The 17,150-nt window shown below is 38.2% G+C and overlaps 1 protein-coding gene and 1 non-coding gene across 2 annotated transcripts; one reads left to right on the top strand and one right to left on the bottom strand.

Moving 5' to 3' along the window:
• Positions 1 to 1,860: 1,860 nt before the first annotated feature.
• LOC140158297 (aldehyde dehydrogenase 1A1-like) lies at positions 1,861 to 13,228 on the bottom strand. The gene is made up of 13 exons (XM_072181402.1): positions 13,153 to 13,228; positions 12,304 to 12,408; positions 11,615 to 11,755; positions 10,586 to 10,715; positions 9,734 to 9,924; positions 9,151 to 9,264; positions 7,704 to 7,806; positions 7,381 to 7,565; positions 6,713 to 6,877; positions 6,419 to 6,576; positions 4,277 to 4,351; positions 3,055 to 3,094; positions 1,861 to 2,068 (listed from the first exon to the last, which is right to left on the bottom strand). Exons 1-13 carry the CDS (start codon positions 13,180 to 13,182, stop codon positions 2,036 to 2,038), a joined length of 1,470 nt encoding a protein of 489 aa, XP_072037503.1. The 5' UTR covers positions 13,183 to 13,228; the 3' UTR covers positions 1,861 to 2,035.
• On the top strand, positions 8,534 to 8,606 carry Trnav-gac (transfer RNA valine (anticodon GAC)). Its single transcript has one exon. It is a non-coding gene; the product is annotated as a tRNA-Val (tRNA).
• Positions 13,229 to 17,150: the final 3,922 nt, after the last annotated feature.

The following is a 17,150-nucleotide window of genomic DNA, read 5'->3' on the forward strand; positions in this document are numbered from 1 at the left end:
TAAGCCAACTGAAGTGACCAAATGGAAATTTTTGGTCACTTAAATTTGGTCTACTTATGTTTATGGTGTAGATATAATTATGTACATTTTTTTCCCTTTCCGCGACACCAAATTCGGATATCATTTTTACTTCGTTACAACAAATGGAAAATGATATTTTTCACAAACTGGATAAGACCCTAGGTTACAATCGTGGAAAATATGAAAGGGCTACTACGGTATATGCAGAAGTTGAGGTATGAGGGTGGAGGTCGAACCTTTTGAATGACCCTCGTATTTGTAGGACAACAGCGCAACAGTGTAATTGATGTCATAATAATTATGATATTAAATCTCTCAGATAGCACCACAGTTAAGCGGCTGAATGGTTTTCCCTCATTATTCATTCATTCATTCATTCATATTTTATTTTGGCTTACACCAGAAACCTTCCTGACAGTTGTTACTATTCCTATAGTCCGTATGCCTTCCTCGAGGCAGTAATTTAGATATTGTTTTCCATTGTATCCCTAAAATGGTATGACGCAGGGAATCCAATTTTTTTTATTTGTTCGGGTTTTGACAACCCTGGATAACCCAAGAAAACCTCTATTGAAGCTTATTTCCATTGGGGCCCATTTAAATACCGGGACGGTTTGGGAACAGCCAAGGAGTTAAGAACCTACTCTTTTCAAAACTGGCTGCGAGATACATGTACAGGTATGCCTCTCTGCACACGGGACCGACGGCTTAACGTCCCCTCCGAAGAAGTTGCCAATTAATTTCAGACTTTTTTTTCCAAGTCAATATCCCAGCAAATCGCCACCGCCGGGAATTGAACCTGGGACCTCGTGCACTAAATGCAAGTACCCTAACCATTGTGCCACGCTCTCCCTAAACTAGCATAACTTATTCCTGCAAAAATGAGCAAATTTTTGAGAAAATCCCTCAACTTGATTTAACTTTCCTGCCTCAAGGAAGGCATACGGACCGTATGTTAAGTTTTGGCAAAGAACATCACAATTTGACCAAAATCGTATATTATTACTTTTACAGTAATTTTAAAAGAATTCTTATCAATAAATGCACTAAATCAGCAAACACCAGACATTTTCATAACATTATGATAAGGGTACGTGAAGGTTGACAGAAGGAGTTTAAATGTCATTGCCAGGTTATATAAAAGTTATAAAACGGTTTCATAAAATTTTTGAAACATTCAAAAGTTGACACAAAATATTGTGTTGACAAGTTGACAAAAGACATTTTTTAAACAAATGTGACGTGTCATGTCAAAAGGAAACACTTTTGGGCAGGATCGTAAATGAAGAAATAGCCAAAAATCTGCCGGTGGGTGGTTTGTTCACAATTTGGGTTTGTTGTGAATTTGTAATGTTATCAATGTTAAAAATATTGTCTGATATTTTCAGACCGGAATATAACTGGCACCTTGTACTTTTTGAGACATTTTTCAAGTAAATTCCTACTCTCAACATTGTCAATAATATTTTTAAAGGCCGATATGTCAATTTCCAATTTTATAATACCATAACTTCCGAACTCAATATCTTCGCTTAGGAATGTCCGATGTAATTGGGGAAAACGGCGTTGTGGAGCAAAATATCTCTATATTTAAGATGTGTAAAAACCTCAAAATTCATAACCTGCCCAAAAGTGTCTCCTTTTGACATGACACGTCACAAATGTTTGCAAAAAATATTTTAAAATTACATTTTGACAACATAAAAGCGTGTTTTTTTATACAGATGTTTGAAATGTTTTCTAATGTTAATATGAAAACACTCTAAAACTTTTGTGTTTGCTGGATAAGCATGCAAACGCACCCCCACCCCACCCCTACCCCATGCACCCCACACACATCACACACGTACCTACACCCCCTTACTATTCAGTGCCCCGGAATGTACAGATTTTTATATGGTTCTATTGGCTTGAACCACGACAATCACGTTGTTCTGTTGCTATATCTTCTTTTCGATGTAATCATGGTGTACTACGGGTACGAAGCATCAATCGATGATACCTTAGAAGCGAACTAAGAGTTTTTTACAGGAATTTTGACGATAACCTGGGAAATAAAATATCATATTGTCATTTTATAGCTGAAAATTTGCTGAGAATGTGCAAAAAACAACATTGGACTATTCCAGAAAATAAGCGCATACCCTTATAGAGAAGTAACATTTCAATAAAAGAAATGTCTGGATTTCCAAATTTTCTTTCAAAAAATGACTAGAATTCCAGTTGCCAATGTTACTGAAAAAAGCTTGGAAATACAATTAAATGAATGAAAAATTCACGGACATGTCTCTCAAATTTCTGGAAGTCTGAACCGAAGTCCGAGTGCCTCTATAGGGGATGTGCATTTTTTTCCTGGAGTAACCCATTTGAAACGGAACAGACATTCAATACTATGCAGTGTTACTTGATTTGTATTCCAGAAAAATACAGAACTAATTTTTTGGAATAAAAAAATATTATCCTGTTTTGACAAATGTGACAATCAAGCCCAAAGACTTGTACTAAGACTAATTTCAGTTTATGCATTCTAATTTTTGGAAAAGACTTGTTTCATTTTAATAACCAATCATTTAATTATAGTAATACAAAAAAAGTGGGAATTAGAGCAAAATTGCAGCATCTACTCAAGATTTTGAATACTTAGACTTGTTCCAAGTCTTTGATTTTAGTGATTGTCAGAAAATACCCTAAAAACGTATGTTTTTGGCCCTTATTTCCAAAAATTGGCCGAATATTAAAATTTGACTTTTATTGCCAGTTAGGACTAACTAAAGGATTAGGATTTAGCTATGTTCATTTGGCAAAACAGGATAATATTTTTTTTTATTCCAGAAAATTAGTTCTGTATTTTTCTGGAATAGGGAGTAGTTGTGTACAACATAATAATTTTTTTTCCAATTTTCAATTTATTCAATTACTTACCAAAAAGTGCACACGCCTATAAATGCTATTCAGACCATTATCTTTAGTCAAGCATATTCACAAACGAACCAAAATCAGCATATATTTTAGTAAACATTATGACTTTCTTACCGTCTTGATCTCGCAATACTCGGCAATTCCGTCTTCGCCACTGCGGAATAAAAATAAACATATATTATTTCGGTTAGTAGGTGTTAACAACCATGTGTTTTAGTTATTAAGGGGACTGATTTAAATCGCGGGGACAAGTGACGTCATTTTTTGTTTGTTGCACGATTTTCAGATTCTGAGTACAAAAACCCTATTTTTTCCGATAAGTAAGATTTCCAAAGGAACCGTACTCTCTGTCGTTGCTGGCAGAGCCATATGCCGCCAACGGCAACGATGTGGTCAATTACGAAAAAGGTAGATTGTTAGAGATAATGGCTCATAGTTAAGTCGGACAATATTTTTCTTCTTCTACGCTCTTCTATAAATGTTACACTATTTTTGGAGTGGCCCATTGAGCCGGTGATTCCCCACGAAAGCGTGAAAATATTTAAACATTTTCTAAATGGGTTAAATGTGAAGCTTAAGTGTATTATCATTATTTCGCACATGTCTGTGCCACTCATTTTATAATTGTCACCAGAGAAGATGTAAGGAAGAGGAGGGTTAACGGAATTATATACTTGAGATAATCCCGTAGGTAATCTGGTTGCACATATTCATAGTCCTTTATTAGTAGTTAGACATCCACTTGCAGTAGCCTTTGATGTGATGTGTGAGACCGCTCACGTTCGACCGATTTGCACTCAAGGATTGGAAATATTTCAAATGTTTCTATAGAGAATCTGTTGAAAAGTATGAAACGCGTGTATTAAGGACCTGCTGTTTGGATGGGATACCACATGTGGACAATACAAGAATGAAATCGAGTGTTGTTGATCATTTCTATTTTTTTAAATGTATTTTCCGGTCATTTCCTGTAAAAATGTTCTGATAATTGAAAGCATTCTCTATCACAAATGATGGAGGCTGAAAGTGACGGCAAGCGACGAAAATTATAATTTGCCATGGAACTTCAGTCATATTTTATCTGAAATTTAACTGCATGACAGGGCCTGCATGTATGGTATGCATGGTACGATGACATGAAATCACTGACCTATCCCTAAAAGTAGTTGCGTGTATCACACCCGTTCCGGGTTCAAACCCCATTGTAGTATTCTATTGTTAAGCGGCTAAATAGGGTGATTCATCATTTACTTTGAATGAGCGGTCTCACACATGTTTTGTTTGAGGATAGCTGGATCAACCTCCTCTTCCTTACATCTTCTCTGTTGTCACTTACCCCTCACGTCCAATTCCTGACTGCTTGTAGCCACCAAAAGGGGCTTGCAGTGAAACCGCTTGGTAACAATTCACCCTGAAATAAGAAATAATTCGCTGTCGAAGTTATGTAATCATCGGATTAACTACCATAGCAATAGATGAATACAGTTTTTTTTTAAACAGATCGCCCTGCACTACAAGCAGATTGCACTCGTCACCTGTGTATGTCTGTATTCATAGATTGAATACAATACCGCTCTTTTCAAAGATACTAATCTTACAGGTGCGAGTGATCAGCATTTCTTTGACATCTATGGTTCAATGCTCGGAGCTATTAAATCATGGAGACGCAATAGATTACGTAACGCATTGTTCCCTTGTGCCGATTTGGTTTGCCGACAAGCTATTCATCGAGAGGTATCTTTTGTTCAGGACAAAGGAGTTCCGCCATTAAATCGGTAACGGGTCCGACAGCGTATTAAAGCTATACCAGGCAGGTTACTGTCAATAAGTGATCAAAAGAAAGTCACGTGAAAGCGCCCACTTCAGCGAATGGTACCTTTTGTTGCTTAACAACCCAAGGGTGTGATTGAGTCTTCGCCAGCACACAAAAGAACACTTTTCCGTCGATGTACAATTATTTACAGCCCACGTTAATTTAGGCTCCTCATTTAAATAAATGGAATAGAGTTGCTGATGCTCCAAGGTATAGGTCCATGTATATCTGTGTCACTTTCTATCAGTAACTATTTCGTAGTATATGTTGTTATCATGGTTGTAGGCCTATTCAGTAAAGTCAAACGGGTTTCTTAGTATCACGAATATCCATTTTAAAAGCCAGAGGCAAGTGGAGGAGTGAAGGAGGAGTCGGTGTGTGAAAAGAGGAGAAGCGGATGGGCGATCGAGATTGGAGGGGAGGGGAGGAAGACAAAAAGAAAAAGAAAGAAAGATGGTGGGGGGAGAAGGGGAGAGAGGGAGAGAGAGAGAGAGAGGGAGAGAGAGGGAGAGAGAGAGAGAGAGTGAGTGAGTGAGCGAGCGAGAGAGAGAGAGAAGAAGTGATCAAATGTGGTCCTAAGAAAGAATAAGTGCAGAGAAAGGAAAAGAATGAATGAATTAATAATTATTATTATAGAAACTAAACACATAAAAGCACCAGGCAGCCATTTGATGATGTCAAAGCCTTTATGCGTTACGTAATTAAAACGCCCAGTCAGATATATTTGTTTGTTTACCCAGGTTGGTCCGTGAGGGACACATGCTAATCCATAGGAAATCCATGGACCGTTCCAAGCTTATACTAAAAAAAAGGACAAGCCTGGATAACCAGTGTTTGACATCAACTATCACATCATATTTTTAACATTAATTACATACAAATTCGCAAGAAACCCAAATTGTAAAAACATCACCCAGGCAGATTTTTTGCTATTTCTCCATTTACGATCCTGCCCAAAAGTATCTCCTTTTGACATGACACGTCACAAATGTAGATATCAAACTTTCTTTCTAAATTCTGTTTTATGCACCCTGGTGAATGAAACTGACGTAAGCAACCAATAATGACATAATGCAAGTCACACACCACCTTTCATAAAACAAACACATTTGTTAAATGGGGTGAATAAAGTACTAAGTCATCCAATTTCGAAAACGGGAAGTTGAATATACACACTCATGAATATTGATTGGCAACATTTTCCAATATGTCAGCGTTCAAATCGTTCAAATTGGTTCAATGCATATATACCGCTTGAACGTTGTAGTGCAGGGCGATCTATTCAAAATTTGTATTAATCTATTGCTATGGTAGTTAATCCTGTTACACCATCTCTTCAACAGCGAATAGATTGAGATACTGCCTTGACGATATCAAAGATAATGCGGTAGGCATATTCAGAATTTCTACATATTGAAGATAGCACATATATATATGAATTTATTGCTATCTACTATAGACATCACAGATGTGGGGTATTGCTATCTACTGAAGACAGCATAGTATGAGGTTTAACTTCTATTTGCATCATCCACATGTTATAAGCCACAAAATAATAATACATGGAAAGGACAATTTGCGGTTAATTGCATTGATAATAATTGTAAAGTAAAAGATAGCCAATGTTTGATATTCTAATCTATTAAGAACTAACATTTCACTTACCAAACATAGCCTGCTTGGATTGTGTTGGCAATAGTGATAGCTTTGTCAATGTCTTTCGTAAATACGGCTGCGGCCAGACCGTAGCTTGTTCTATTAGCTCTATCGGCAACTTCTTCGATAGTTTTGAACTTAAAAATGCTTTGCACAGGTCCAAAAATCTGAAATATACAATATGAAGTTTGCATGTTCAAATCATTTAAGCCTGTATATTACCAAGATTACAGCCAAATAATAAGAAAGTGTGCAATGTGACGACACTAACGTCAATTATTTTTTGATAACATTTCTCATTACCTCTTCTTTTGCTATCCTCATATCATCTTTGACGTCAGAGAAGACAGTAGATTCAACAAAGTAACCTTTGTCTCCATGCCGACCACCACCGCATTCTAATTTGGCGCCTTCTTTCTTCCCGCTCTCTATCAAATCCATGATTTTGTCCACTTGTTCCTGTTCAATCTGAGAATTATAAGAAGTCAAATGAAAAATGAAGAAGTAGGACGGCAATTTGGTAGGTGTGGAGTGTGGACAAAGCTTTTAATGCTCAAGGTAAAATGAAACAATTGCCCCATACTGATTCGTGTACACTATAACATAAGCTGTCTATATCAATTCCATTGCTACCAATCGTTCTGATGTTTGAGGAACTCAAATGTCAAGGCCAATGATCACGTTCCGTTTCGTTGATGATAACGGGAGGATACTGCCTAGGGATCGTTGGTATTATTGAGTTTGTTATTGGCTTGGCATGACTTTTATGACTGAATTTATATTTCATTTATAACGTCAAAGAAATGTCAAATGGGGTCGTCTTCAAGGTTTAACAGATCATACTCAAGCAGCACATAGCATGTCCTTCTCCTTCTAGCCTGGTCACTTCTATTCTTAAAAGTTACGCGGATGTACATTACCCATAAAGACAATAATGAAAACCTTCTTGCCATTTCCAGGAATGCACTTACCTGAGGTCCACCTTGTATCTTTGGATCGTACGGATCTCCTATTATTCTTTTCTTGGCTCTTTCTACGCTTCTCTTGAGAAATTCATCGTAGATTCCGTCTTGAACAAAGATTCTGGAACCGGCAACACAGACCTGCCCCGAATGATTGAATAAACCTGTGTGACTCCATTCAACTGCGCTATCCACTGAAGAAGGCAAATGCATCGCAACCAATATTATGACAACATTCAGAAGAGAAGTAAAATAAGATTTAAAAATCTGCAATTAGAATTATATTTTTGTTTAAAATGTGATTACTAAATATTGTAGTGCTCAATTCTTACGGTCGGCATCGGCAAATATGATATTTGGGCTTTTGCCACCCATCTCCAAGGCAACCTTCTTCAGATTGCTGTTGGCAGCGCTCTTCTGAATTATCCTTCCAACCTGCGGATCAAATTCAAAGTTTCAGTGCATCAGTAGCTATCAGTCAGTCGTGTACGTAAAAGGCAAAGATATATTACAGAAATGGTAAATTATAACTATAAACTTTTATATGAATAATCTAAAAAAGGACTATTCAGTGATTTGCTCATCCGGGGATCATAAAAATCATCAAAATTTAGATATTGGCACCTTTTTGAGTGTTATACATTTCTAGTATAGCCTGCTAGGGGTTAAACCGAAAGCCGTGTATAATAATTTCTCTAGTTAAAGCCATATTATAACATTTCCACAAGAATGTCATGACTGCCCGCACGCAATGTAGTACTTTGTTATGCACATCGTGTACGCGTTCGACTATTATTCCCATCGTAATATTAAAACGACGGTTCCTGCGCTTTATTCAAATTCTCGGATTTTGACAAAACTACAGCACCTCAAGTCTTGATTTTTGTAGGGTATGTTAGTTACTAAACTTTAGTTACTAAAGTACATAACATACAAACAAGGGAAGAGGCCTACGCATCATACACTGGAACATGGAAACATTCAAACATTACAAACTAGCACACGAGATCAAATTAATGATGCTTACAGTATTAATGATGCTTACATTAATGATGCTACAGTACAAACAACACATTACATGTTATGTGTTGTTTGTACTGTTTACCCCGCATGACTGCTCATATCCATAAGTACCAGACTTGAGTCCTGTCTATTAGGGACAGTCTGTGTAGCTCAGTGGTAAGAGCGCTCGCCCGACAAGCGAGAGGTCTGGGGTTCGAGTCCCCGCACAGGCAGGTGTGTCCGGAGTTTTTACTCTGGTATATCTGCCTATGCATGTAATGTTTCCATTTGTAAATTCATGTTTAATTGTGCTAGTATGCGATGCGTAATTCATCTTTCCCCTGTATACATAACATAGTTTACTAAAGTACATAACAATCGTGCAAAAAAAAAGTAGAGAAATTAGCCAATGGGGCTTCAACTTTGTCAATACTGCGGTTTGCCAAACTTTTAATTTCAAAAATGACAATTTGAATGAACTTATGCACTTTTAGGTAATTTATACACTATTTCTATCTATTTTACACTTTGGTTGGGATCACTGAACAAGCCTTTATTATTCTAGTCCTATATATAGGTGTTAACCTTGTTTGTTTGCACGATTGGTCCATAATAAGAAATCAATTCCCATGCCAATACAAACGTTAAAACTTTTTCTACAAGATTCTCATACATGTATATTTAGTTTCCGGGAACGTCATCACTTGAACGAATGTACAAATTAGTGTTTGAACAATTATAGAACCGATCCTTGTGGTACACCAAGTATAAACCCACCTCTGTTGATCCAGTAAATGTAACCATATCGACATCCATGTGTTCACTTATGGCTGCCCCGGCAGTCGGTCCATATCCTGGTACTACATTTACAACGCCAGGTGGGAAACCAGCCTAGAATGAAAATTCAGGTTACGATAATACATGTATTATAAGATAATAATTAATAATGTCAATATTGTTAGGGTAAAGCGTTCTTTAAGACCTGTTTGTTTCAGATCATATAAGACATTTTTTCACTCCTTCAAGTCAGTTCCGAAGATCAACTGCTCACTTCGCCAATCCATTTTTAATTCTACTCCCGGTTCACCACTTCAACTCAGTTCCTAAGACCACGAGTTTCTTTCCAGGATCTGATACGTGGTTCCCTGAAATCAGTTCCTAAGAAATATTGGAGCCGAATCAGTTCTTAAAACCCAATGTTTGCTTTTAATCAGTTGCTTAAGATCGACTTATGGCCTCACATACACCAAATATGCACTACAATAGTTCAGTTGAGGAGAGATACTACTTCACTAAATCATGTTGATTTTGATATCGGTATCCCGGTTTCTTTGCAGGACTATCAACATAGTTTCTTTACCTCTTTGACAAGAAAAGCCAGGTAGAGTGCTGTCAATGGTGTCTGTTCAGCCGGCTTTAACACTAATGTATTTCCGCAAGTGAGTGCATGTCCAAGTTTAATCGCCGTGAGGAAGACTGGGAAGTTCCAGGGTATTATTGCGCCAACGACGCCGATTGGCTCGTATCTGGTATAGCAGAAGTAATCACCATCTGCAACATTAATTGATGGTGCAACTGATGAGTTAAATCGGTATAATGCATCGAGAACTGGGAATTAGGTATGGGAATACATCAGGCAGTTGGACATAAAAGATGTCATGAAACTATATTAGGGAAACAATTAAGTGGATGGATGATAGGACACATAAGGGTCACATAATAGATTAACAGTATCAAACTTTCAAGGAATGGGACATTAATGGAAGGACATGAGAAAAGTTGGTAACGACTTCGTCGAAGCACAATTGAGTGTAATAGGCGAAACGCCACAGAGCAGAGGAGAGCTTTACAGAGCTCTTCATGGTTGACCGGTCCACGACAAGGGCGGATACAGGTTTTTGAATGGGGAGTGCACTTTTCCGGTGCACTTCGAGTCGAAAAAAATGTTGTCGAAAACTCTCTCAATTTGTTTTTGCTTTTCTGGTTATTTCTTGTTTTTGTTTTGAGGAGGAGGACTCGGCTTCTATATAGATCCTCCCTTGGTCTACGGTACGTAAGAATATAGATGCAAGAACAGACCCCGCGAAAATGTGAGCGTGATAAAGTGCTTCAATCTTATCCCATATGTCCTGAAAAGAAAGTCGTCTGAACAGCCAGAGTGCGGGTCTGGCCAAAGGCCAGTATGTATTAACATAGTAGATGTGATATTTACCAATTGGTATAGTTTTGCCGTGAATCTTATCTGACCATCCTCCAAGATATCGTAACAGATTTGCCGCTCCACCAGTAAATGGACGAGACATTGTGTGGTACAACATGCCATTGTCCAAAGTCTCCAAAGACTATAAATAGGATATCAACAATATACGTAGAACAGAACATTTTCAAAATTATATTAGATTAAACTACACGCTTATAATAATATAAGCGTATCATTTTATAATATGTAAGTAATCACAATCTTATATCTATGAATATTCTCAAACATCCAGGTAGTTGAACAAAGTTAGATTAGGTTATAAATAATTTTCAACTGTTGACTACAGTATCACGTCATATTTCTGACGCTTCATCAGGCCAGATCCCTGTCTCACTAAAACCGTGTAACACACTGAGACAGAAGTTACTCCACCCCTAAGGACAATATTCCTCAGCGCAAACAAAGTAATATCGTTTATGCCATCAATTGCCAGGATACGATTACATAGGAGAGACTAAACAACCGCTCCATAAACGGATGTAGCAACATCATCGCCCCAGCTCAACGGGGTTAAACGATTCGAAACGATACGCACCTCAAAGCAGCCAGTATACTTTTGAGGATAAAGACGTTATTGTGCTCGACAAAGAACATATGTGGTTCGAAAGAGGGGTAAAGGAAGCAATATATGTTCGAAGGGAGAACCAACTTTGAATCACGGAGGGTGACTACGCCACAACTTGTCTCACAGCTACGAACCAACCATCAGGAAAATTCCTCGGCGACATCAGTGTGACGTCACTCCTACCACCGTGACGTCACAGGTCAACAACACAGAGCCAATTCACATCACTAGGCCTGATGAAGCGTCAGAGATATGACGTGATACTGTAGTCAATAAAAAACAGTAAGTCCAGTTGAAAAGATTTATAACCTAATCTAACTTTAATCACAATCTTGATATATCTATTATTCTAATCTGACCTCAAATAGTATACGGTTGAAACAGGCAAAATATTTACGGTGTGTTGTTTACCGTACCGCTAGGTAATCAGCATCTCGATCTACCAGGTCAGCTAACTTATTCAAAAGACGTCCTCTCGCAGACGCATCCATGCGGCGCCATGGTGAACCAATTTTGAAGGCGTCCTTTGCAGCTTTCACAGCCAAATCAATGTCAGCCTTTAATGTTCAAGTGTGAAAAATACGGGAAAGGATAAAGCTTTGTAGTAAATGTGTGAAAATACCGATTCAAAACGAAATCATCATCATCCCCATGATGATGATCATCATCAACGTTGTCGTCGCTATCGTCGTCATCATCCTCCACCTCCTCCTCATTGTCACAATCTTCGTCATCGTTATCATCGCCATCTTCCTTATAATAAGCGTCAAAGTCGTCATTCATCATAATAGAGAGATTGCGATTTCCAAACGTACGTATCGAATGCCCGTGCAATCTATTCAAAATCACTCTCCTGTGACGGGATTTGAATAGATCGCACTACGTTTGGAAATCGCAACCCTTCTAATAATCGTCAACGTCGTCATTACAGATCATCATTACTGCATAATATGCCCTCTCCAAAACTGAAGTCATCAAGAAGTGGTTTTGATTTTAATTGCGCCAGAGTCCCGACCAGAGTCGAAGTTAACTCCACGTCAAAGTCCCATGCAAGAGAAAACATGTTATTGTTGCTGTTGTTGTTTATACCTTGCCTAATTCTTACCTTTTCACCCTCCTGAACATCGCATATCTTTTCTCCAGTCGTTGGATTTATAGTGCCAAAGGTTTTGCCGCCTACCGAATTCACCCATTCATTATTAATGAAAATCTGAGAAAAAATAATGGGTCAAAAGTCAAGAATTTTCAGTCAGGCTCGTTGGGAAATTTCAAGCAATCAATCATTTGGCAACTTTGTAGTTGGGCACAGCTTTTTTAAAAATCGCTAGCGTTCGTTCAAACCACTGACGTACACATGCACACGCTTAAGAACGCCGCGTAGATCCGCACTCGAAACACCAGCCTCAACGCGTTGACGTCACTGGCAAATCAGGGTGAAAAATGGTAAAGCGAACCTTATTTCCGGATTACCGACATTTTTGGATAACGAACCTGAGGACTAGCAGTCAGCCCCTAAATGTGTTATTCAAGTTGAAATCCATACACCCCTATAAAAGACATGACCTTAATCTCCCATTAGTGTAAATTTTAAATGGAATAGCTCAATCAAAGGAGTATTTCGTGATCCTAGCATCCTCTATTTATGTCATTTTTCATTAGATATCCACGAAAAAACCTATTCCCAAAATTTCAGTTGATTCCGATTTTGCGTTCGCGAGTTACGCATGATTATGTGTATTAGACTGCTCCATGGACAATGCGTTGTAATTTCGTTCTGGTGCACCAGAACGAAATTCAAATTTCACGATATCTTTGCTAAACGAATTAATCTGCAAGAAATATTTTGTACATAAACATTATGTAGCCAGAGGTTTCCAGTGATATAAAAATCTCAACTTTTTTTGAGAAAAGTGGGGGATGAGACTGTGGATCACGAAATGCCCTTTTAACATACCTGTGTGAATTTGACGTCTGGAACTGCCATGTTTGCTTTGTATTACTGCTCTTTTTTATGACTACATACAATAGGTCTTATACCAAAACGTAAGAACGGCGTCGTGACGTGACTCAGCAGAGCAGAGTGGAACGCCAAAAAGAACGTTTGTGTGTTTCTCTTAAAATATCGTAGTGTCGTTCCGGTCTAAAGTCCTGAATATTGTTGTCTCACCAGGATCATCGTATATATTGATGTCATCAAGAAGCACACAGCAGTACCTCAAAGTCAAATGGGGTATCTGATTTGTTATTTGCGAGCATATACTTTGTTTTACTTTGGAGCAGACAGGACAAACAAAAACACAAGTCAAAGGGCAGAATCTGATTAATTTTCTCTATACAGATATTTCGTTTTTGCTCCGGAGGGCAGATTATATATAGTCCGGTATTATATGGAAAGATTTCTATACAAAAACGATTCTCTTATAAACCATCATGCGCACAGTTTCCACCTCGATACACCTGAGCACACATTTTTGTCCAAGAGCTGTCAAGCAAGTAGTGAATTGTCTCCACACAGTCTTTGATTACACTACACGGTTGAGTGCATAGCATCGTAAGAGCTGTGGAGCTTCTAGCTGAAAAACGGGCCTCTTTGATTTTTGTCGAAACCTCAAGTGTTCCCTTGATTTTTTTTAAATATCAAACGAAAGCTAACACTTCCCCTAAAACACTTTTCGTCACTAGGTCAACAGATAACGCAATTCAATCTTATAGCAAGGCGATTGTGGCCTTGAAAACTACCTATCAAAGCACATTTTTTGACCAAAATGTATGTTTTAATAGTCAAAACCTCAAGTGTTCCTTACAATATTTTTCACATTTTATGTCATTAAATGAAAAAGAACACTTATATTGTCCATATACTAACGTCATTAGAATGAGCAATGGCCAATTATCTTTAACTTGCAAATCTTGTTCAAAAAGTTACTATTTTCGCCTGTTTTGTCATATGGTTGTAAATTCAATGAACTATGACTTTGCTAAAGAGCGCTTACAAATTGATATGCTACGGGAAGTTTTTACATCACAAGCAATTTGAAACCAATTTCGTTGAAATCGGAGCATTTAAAATTTTTGGCCCCTATGTGGCCAACAAAACTGACCACTCCCCAAGATTGGACCTTTATGCTTATAACTCAAGAACGTATCGCCCTGCATTAGGCGGTTAAGCAAGTGCCGCGTGTCCTGCTCCCTTCGGTTTTCAGGCGCCGCCGAACCACACAATTCGAAGAAACGGGAAGCGTCGTAAAAATACTTGGTGGCTGCTGGTGGTGGGGTGAGGGGTGGGGGCACTCGAATATGAAAGTGATGTACCTGTGCCTTGTTGGGGGGGGGGGGCAAAATAAATAACAAATCCTGGTTGTATCATTTTGACCCGGTATTATCGGGTAAAACTGAAAGAGATATGTTCCCCTCTGACAAAAAATGAAAGAGGAATTCGAAAAGGCAAATGAAAAGAAAAGGGGAAATGATCCGATTTCCATCAAAATTCAACCCGATTATTGACCAACATAGTGTAAAATACCAATATTTTGCGCGCATTGTACATTGTCCCAATAAAGCCCTTTTTTGGAAGCTCCAAGACTTTACATGAACAGTGTCTCTAAAAACCGGTATCCCAGTAATAATACCGAGTCAAATGGATACAACCGGGAATTTTGTTCGTCGTATTTGCCTCCCCCCGACCAAAAAATCTGGCTTTGTCCCTAACCGAGACTGCTCGAAAATGAACTTTTAAAACAATTGAAAATAACCGTTGTACATGAATGAAAACGAGGCAGAAAAAATTCCAGTAACGGAGTTCAATAAATTATAGTTGATCTATATAGCACATTCAAAGGTCATCGTTTGAGTGGGTCTGAATAAATATATGCTCTGTGGATAAGGGGACTTATTGTTAATATGTATAGCCTCATTAGAAAGGTGTAAGATTTGTTTATTTGTACAATCGCAATTATCTCAGTGACACGTTAACGGATTTTGATGATTTTTGCATCATTTTAAAGAAGATACTTCAGGGTTTTTTAATATTTAAAATATTTAAATTACTGCACGTTACCAATAGGGGAAGGGGTTTCTTTCTGTTGTCCGTTGGAGCCCGTCTTTAAGTTAATTAAGTCAACCAATCCACAGATTATTAAGACACATTGCATTGGCATTTAGGAGTTAAAGAGCTTTGTTGAGCACGATGTGGAGGTATATAAATAACCTTTTGTGTGTGAGTTATCCTCAATGAAATAATTTATAAACGTGAATAACCTCCAAAGATCAGCTTCATTGGAGTTGGTAATACAGGCGTAATAAAAATCTGTACTTTACTAATACAATCTGCTTTATATTACTAAAATCCATTGATTGCACGAGACCGTCAGATCGAGAACGGGCTCATGATAACGGGCTAGACTCAATCCTAACGGGCTAGACTCAATCCAGTTGTTCATGCAGGGAATTAGTGAGTTAAGCCTGCATGTCAAAGCACCTTTACTCATCCTAAATTCACCCCGGAAAAATAATTATTATAATGCCCCAAGTACTGTTAAAACCATAATGTACATTTTTTTCCTTCAAATTAATTTGGTTATTTTTTTTCAAACCTGATTTGTTGGCATATTTGTAATACGATGGTCAATTAACAAGTTCTAACCACGCTCCTATAACATTGGTTCTGTAAATGATAGCTTCTTCCAAGTAGGCATAATTATACATTAGAACGTTACCTACAAATGGGGCAGTGGCGTAACTAGGGTTGGTAGCGCCCTCGGCAAGAAACAAAATTGGCGCACCACCCCCACCCGAGAATATCTTAGACGCGGGCAGTGGCGGAGCTTATTTTTGAAACAATTGCGCCCGGTGCGTGTGAAATTTTGGACAAATAAGGCCTACCACTAATTAATTTTGGTTACTAGAAGTTGAATATCGGTCTTAAAATGTTCTTTCAATTAATTTTGTGCTGAAATGCACGCGAAGCGCGCGAAAATTTTGACTTTCATCGCTTGGAGGGGGGGGGCAGAATCAATGCTAAATTGGAAAATTTGGCGCCCCTAAGGGTGGCGCCCGGGGCATGTTGCCCCCCTGTAACCCCCCCTCCATAGTTAAGCCACTGAAATGGGGGCAAATGTATATTGACATCTTTGTAAAAATTGATACACCGGAAATGGTAAAAAACGGAAAACAATGTGTGTATCCCCTCCACGAGATTAGCTCGATGTACAAGTGTTATGATTATGCTAACAGATTGTAGCTAAAACAACATCAAATAAAGCCAGATGAGCAGAATAAAAATGCATTTTAACTTTAAACAATGATGCAAGCATCCAATTTTTACTGACTCGTTTGTTGGCCCTTCAGAACATGAAAATCTGCTTGGAGACCATCTGTATGAATTTACGTCTCATTACCAAGTGACATTTCCATAGCAGATTCAAAATGCTTCCAATTAGCCCCTTTCCCTAATACACACAATAAAAATGTCTTTAGGGCATTTTAAAGAAAAGCATTTGATTACAGTGTTTTTGTCATTTACACAGTTTTTAATATTTGTCTTTGGGGGCTGTTCAATAATTATGAGCCCTGTGGAGGGTAAAATTTATGAGGGGGGGGGGGGCAAAGGTTTGTTTGGCATGCCAAGAGGGCGGGGAAGTAATTTTTGGTACATAATCATGGGGCACCTTTTAAATAACGTGCTTTAAAAAGGGCTTATGAACACACTACATGTACAGAAACGTTCAAATACATGTATGCAAAATTCCTACTCGCTATGCCCGCATCATATATCTAGACCATTTGAAGTTGAGAAATTGGGAACCCAAATATTTGCCGTGTGCAAAGGGGTGGGGGGGGTAAAGCTTTTTGACAGACCAAGAGGGGTGCGATTTTTGGCAGACCAGGAGGGGAGGGGCAACAATTTTTGGCAAGCCATTTGAAAATTTTAGCTCCCGAGTGGCTCGTAATTAT

This window comes from Amphiura filiformis, chromosome 8 (assembly GCF_039555335.1).
Source record: "Amphiura filiformis chromosome 8, Afil_fr2py, whole genome shotgun sequence".
Taxonomy (NCBI): domain Eukaryota; kingdom Metazoa; phylum Echinodermata; class Ophiuroidea; order Amphilepidida; family Amphiuridae; genus Amphiura; species Amphiura filiformis.